Source organism: Coptis chinensis, chromosome 2 (genome assembly GCF_015680905.1).
Source record: "Coptis chinensis isolate HL-2020 chromosome 2, ASM1568090v1, whole genome shotgun sequence".
Taxonomy (NCBI): domain Eukaryota; kingdom Viridiplantae; phylum Streptophyta; class Magnoliopsida; order Ranunculales; family Ranunculaceae; genus Coptis; species Coptis chinensis.
In genome coordinates this window covers 66,859,267-66,864,742 of record NC_141457.1, presented here as the reverse complement: position 1 = coordinate 66,864,742, position 5,476 = coordinate 66,859,267, and the positions used below count along the sequence as shown (strand labels likewise).

Below are 5,476 nucleotides of genomic sequence, written 5' to 3'. Positions count from 1 at the left end.
CGTAGAGGAATGGTCTTACGATTTTCCACTTTGTTTCCCTAGGGCACTCATGCTTTGGCAGGCACCAGAGCAGCACCCCACCAGAGCTACCTAGGCTCCAAGAAGAAAATGGGCCTATAAACTCCATTGTATTATCTTTTATTGCGTAATACACTAATACCTTAACTTTCAAAAAATTCCACAAATTAGAATGACCACGCATCAGTAACAATTTCGGTTTTAGGTTCAAGTCACCACAGTTTCATATAGAGACTATTATCAGCAGTTTTTTATTTTGATTTTAAGCTTCTGCAACTTAAAATAATAAAACAAACAAAATGGACAATGGCATGGTTCGAACCATTGACCAACTTGACGGATACAGAAACATGCAAACGGGCCGGCCTCATTACACTTCATGAAATTTGACGACACACATTAAATTAGTATCTACAAACAAACATCTCGGGAAATTAAAAAACTTATTGGCCATCCGATGGGTGTTAAAATTAATCTAGGCCGTTGTTTGTATTTGCCTATTTGTTATTTTGTCTTCTAGTGCCCAAAAAACCCTAGCTTATTATATAGATGTTAGTCCTGATTCTAAGTTAAAATGGGTTTGTGTTGGTCATTTGAGTTTTTTAGGTATAACTAAGTTCAATAAAATCATATTTGTTTGGTATATGACTTACTAGATGATAGATATTTGCTACTTGTTGATGTGATGTACTTGCATTATGTTCTCTATTTATTATATCTGTCTGCCTAAGATGTAGTTCAGAATGTTAATTGCAGTAAGTTGTAGTGTTGATTAGCTAAGTGTTGGGCATTTTTATGGAATTCAAATCAATGTTTTGTAAGGTCCAATATACCCATTTGTTATTCATTTTAGAAGAAATAATTTAATATATTTAATATTTTATTATATTGTAAGTGAGAGTGTCTCACATACAAATTCATTATGATTCTAAGCACCCTAAGAATCCATTTGTCGATACCAAGATTAGTAACTTGGATGCTACTGTTGTTATTGATACTTCTTCTAAACCAAAGCCTAGTGTTCGCGGTAGTCTCAAGAAGTAATCGTTTTAATATCGAGTATGTTGTTGAAGTGTGTGGTAATTGGTAGAAGTGAGTAGGAGAACCCTTACTTGTTTCTTTTTATTTTTATGCTCCTACTCTATATTATATTGAATGCAAGTTAAGATATTGCTATTGGGTTAACTCAAATATGCTGCTAATGTGGACGGTATAATTATATTTCTTCTAGATAATATCCTACTTGGTTGCATATGATATCATCTTTGTTGTTACTGTTCTTTATCTAGTATCAATTTATTTTTTTAAGTGAGAATGTAGTTTGTTTTTTTCTTATGCATGCCTCAATCAATCCATTTTTTGTGTGCTTCCAATTTATTTGAATCTATGGGTGCAACTAGGTTAGATTGATTGTTGGATGTAGTACTTGTGCTATTTTAGTCTCTCCCCAGTGTGGAGTTCATTATTTACTTATGTGGTGGTCTATTATGTGTATGGTTTACCTGCCATTGTATTTTCAGCTCTAACTGTTTTTTATTTATTCGTATTGCAAGAACTACAATATGGAGGGGTTTGTGGTGATAGATAAAAGTTGGATTGATCTACCAAAAGAGGACGATCGTTTTATTCATGGTGTTAATCAATTTGTACAATTTGCAAGGGATAACTGTCACCACAAGGATGTGATCCCATGTCCATGCGATAACTGTAGAAATAGGAGTCGAGCACTAACCCATGAGGTGGTCACATTGTATTGTTACCAAAAGGGCTTCTACAAACAGTATACATTTTGGAGAATGCATGGAGAAACAAGTTAGCCACCAAGTGTGGCATTTGAAAGGGGTGGAAGGTCAAATTCCACTAATTTTGAGGTGGGAGGGGACTTCCCCTTTTTTTAGGATAATGTTGCATTCAGTACCGTCGTAGAAAAACTTGACGGTGATAACTTGGATGCTGTTATTGAACAATGTTCAACAAATGGTGCTCGAGGAATAGTTGAGGAAGATCCTATAGTTGAGGAAGAGCCTGACACAATTGAGTCCGATAATTTTCGTGAGGCTTTGAGTCCTTTATATCCTGATTGTGAGGACTTTACAGTTTTGAAATTTGTCGTCAAGTTGTTTCGGTTAAAGGTTACACATGGGTGGACAGACAAGAGTTTTATGGGACTCCTCGGATTACTTCGTGTGGCTTTTCCACCTGACAACAAGACTCCGGAGAATACTTATAGGGCAGAAAAATTAATAAAAGAGTTGGGCCTTAAATATGAGAAAATTGATGCTTGCCCGTATGATTGCATGCTATTTTGGAGAGATGATGATTGGAGGGATACTTGTACTACGTGTGGAGCGTCGAGGTACAAATATGCGGATATCGAACAAAGGAAGAAACATATTAGGATTCCAGCAAAGATACTCCGATACTTTCCAATTACGGAGAGGTTAAAGAGGTTATATAGTGTACCATGGGTGACAAAGGAGATGTGTTGGCACTCGGAAAATCGATTGAAAGGTGGAGAGATGGGGCATCCAGTTGACTCATCTAATTGGAAATTAATTGATAGGAAGTATAAAGACTTTTCAGCTGAAGCTCGTAATGTTCAATTAGGACTAGCGACGGATGGTTTCAATCCTTTTGGAACTTGTGGCACATTATACAGCTCTTGGCCTGTAATGTGTGTTGCCTATAACCTTCCTCCGTGGCTTTGCATGAAACCCAAATTTACCATGCTCTCTTTACTCATTGAAGGGCCACGACAACCAGGAAAGGATATCAACATATATTTACACCTCTTGTTAAGTAATTGCAATCTTTGTGGAATACCGGGTGATCGTGAAGGGACGCAAAATAGAGGCAAGATGTTCAATATGCGCGTAGTTTTGTTATGGACTATCCATGACTTTCCTGCGTTAGGTAACATATCTGGTTGTAGAACCCATGGCAAATATGCTTGTCCCATTTGTGGTCCAAATACCTCCTCATTGAGACTCCAACATAGCCAGAAATTTGCTTACATGGATAGTAGACGATTCTTGCCCTCGTCAGATGCTAGTAGGATGGACACTAGACCAAGCACCTTTAACAAGACTGAAGAGCTTAGAGGACAGCCTTTGAGATTGACCGGACTGCAAGTTGAACAAATGACACAGAATCTGAAAGTGCAATGGGGTAAAGGCAAAGAGAAGGAAAAGGGGAATGGAAAAAGAAAAAAAAAAGAAAAAGGAAGGGCGGTAGAAAACAAAAAGAGGACAACGGGGATGGGACATGTTTTTTCAAACAGTCGATATTATTTAGGCTTCCATATTGGGCAGAGCTTCTTATCCGTCACAACTTGGAGGTTATGCACATTGAAAAAAATGTTTGCGAACTCCTGATTGCTATGATGTTGAACACAAAAGGAAAAACAAAAGATAACGCCAATGCACGCAAAGATTTGCAACTTCTTGGGATTAAAAGGAAGTATTGGTTGAGTGATCAAAATGGTAAGAAGGTTATGAAGCCTGGGGTGTTTTGGCTTCGAGCGGAGGAGAAAAAGTTGTTCCTTATGAGCTTAAGAGATCTCAAAGTACCTGTTGGGTTTAGTGGTAACTGGAAGAATATTGTCCAAGGCGGTGCGAAGGATTTGAGTGGAATGAAGTCTCATGATTATCACATTTTGATGCAACATTTGCTTCCAATGCTGATCCAACATGCATATCGAGATAGGAAGGAAGTCCGACATGTGATCTAGAGTATTTGCACATTTTTTCGTGCGTTATGTTCGAGGAGACTTGATGTTGACACTTTGCATGCACTTGAGAGGGGTATGGTCAGGACTTTATGTGAGCTTGAAAAAATTTGTCCTCCATCGGTATTTGTAATAATGATGCATCTACCTATTCACTTAGAGTATGAGGCTCGTATGTGTGGACCAGTATTCTATCGTTGGATGTATTTGTTTGAAAGGTAGTTCTAACTAATAAGATTGTTTACTTAGCTTCATGGTTGGTTTGTGTTAATTTATTATGTTATAAAATTCTTAAGTTTTTGAAGGATGATGAAGGTCTACAAGGATTATGTTACAAACAAGGCACGTCCTGAAGTTTGTATCGCGGAGCGATACTTGAAAGAGGAAACCATGAACTATTGCACTGGTTACAAAGGAGGGAATAGTCTTCTCCAGAAGCTTGAGCGAAAGTCTAGTGTTGAAGAAGTAATACCATCAGATGTGTTTGATAGTGAATTTGATGGGGCTGATGAAGTTGGCCCAGTTGGTTTGGGTCATACTTATCATTTGGTAGGTGTTGAATATGAGCAAGCACGCAATTGGGTACTGAAAAGCCATCCAAGATATGATTGGTGGTACACGTATGTATTTCTAAATTTTAAAAGTTGAAATTATAACTTCTATATACTTAAACAGACTATTGCTTTAACTAATACATATATTTATAAACGTAATATCTTATTTAGGGAGTACACCTATCAGATTTGGAAGCTCGTGGCGATTAATGGGGGGAGGAGGAAGCGGGCCAATATAAGGTGTCCATGGACGACGAAGTTCATTCCTTGGTTGAGAAGACAGCTGAGTTAATTTGAAGACATAGAGGAAGATTCTTTCAAAAATATAGTGGCGGGACCAGTGAGCTGTGCCATGGCGTACAAGAAGTATTGTGTCAATGGTTTCCTCTTTATTACAAAAGACTATCAGGAGAATAAGCGGAACCAAAATAGTGGTGTTTGCACAGAGTGTCCAACTACATTCCGGGCTAGCGCCGAAGGATAAGAACCCAAAGAGAAGATGTTGCGTAATATTACGGTGTTCTTACGAATATCATTCAGTTGAAGTATCGAGATGGGTACCAGCCTGTTTTGTTCAAGTGTGAATGGGTTAAACTTAGACATGGTGTGAAACTAGATGTGGAAGCGAACCTTAAATTGGTAAATTTGTCAAATCAAATTAGTTCAGATAATATGAGTGACGAACCATTCATTCTTGCAGATAAAGCTTCTCAGGTTTTCTACTCTAAAGATCCAAAAGATCCCGACTGGCATGTGGTTTTGGAAGTCCCAAGAAAGGTGTATTGTGATCAAGATGAAACATGTCTTCTATCTGATGACCCAATTGAAGTTGATCCTTCTTATGCGGAGCCTAGTAACCTTGAACCATCCACAGATGATCTGATTTTTAACGATCCAGACGATGTGTTTGTGGTTGTTGAAGACACTAGGAGGAAGAAAAGACAAAAAAGGAATTAGTTCACTTTAACTAAATGCTTATCTACATTAACTATGCTTGAATTTTGAATCTATGTTTAAAATTTGAATACCTGTGTTTGAATTCTGAATACCTGTGTTTGATTTTTCAGGTTACATAATTATAAATGGATATCATGTTTTCTGATTTGTTTATCTGATTTGTTTTGATAGATTAAATGTTATGCAATATCTGTGTTTTGATACATCATGTTTTAAATAC

The 5,476-nt window shown here is 37.4% G+C and overlaps 1 protein-coding gene across 1 annotated transcript; it reads left to right on the top strand.

The window, feature by feature from the left end:
- Positions 1-1,818: 1,818 nt before the first annotated feature.
- Positions 1,819-3,748, top strand: LOC147517290 (uncharacterized). The gene is made up of 3 exons (XM_086593546.1): positions 1,819-1,830; positions 1,917-3,186; positions 3,330-3,748. The coding sequence occupies exons 1-3, from the start codon at positions 1,819-1,821 to the stop codon at positions 3,746-3,748; spliced, it is 1,701 nt and encodes a 566-aa protein (XP_086449672.1).
- Positions 3,749-5,476: the final 1,728 nt, after the last annotated feature.

What these genes read in the sequence shown, in the direction of transcription:
- LOC147517290 (XM_086593546.1), top strand. An exon ending in GAATCTGAAAGTGCAATGGG is followed by an intron (nt 3,187 to 3,329) that starts GTAAAGGCAAAG and finishes CATATTGGGCAG; the next exon opens with AGCTTCTTATCCGTCACAAC.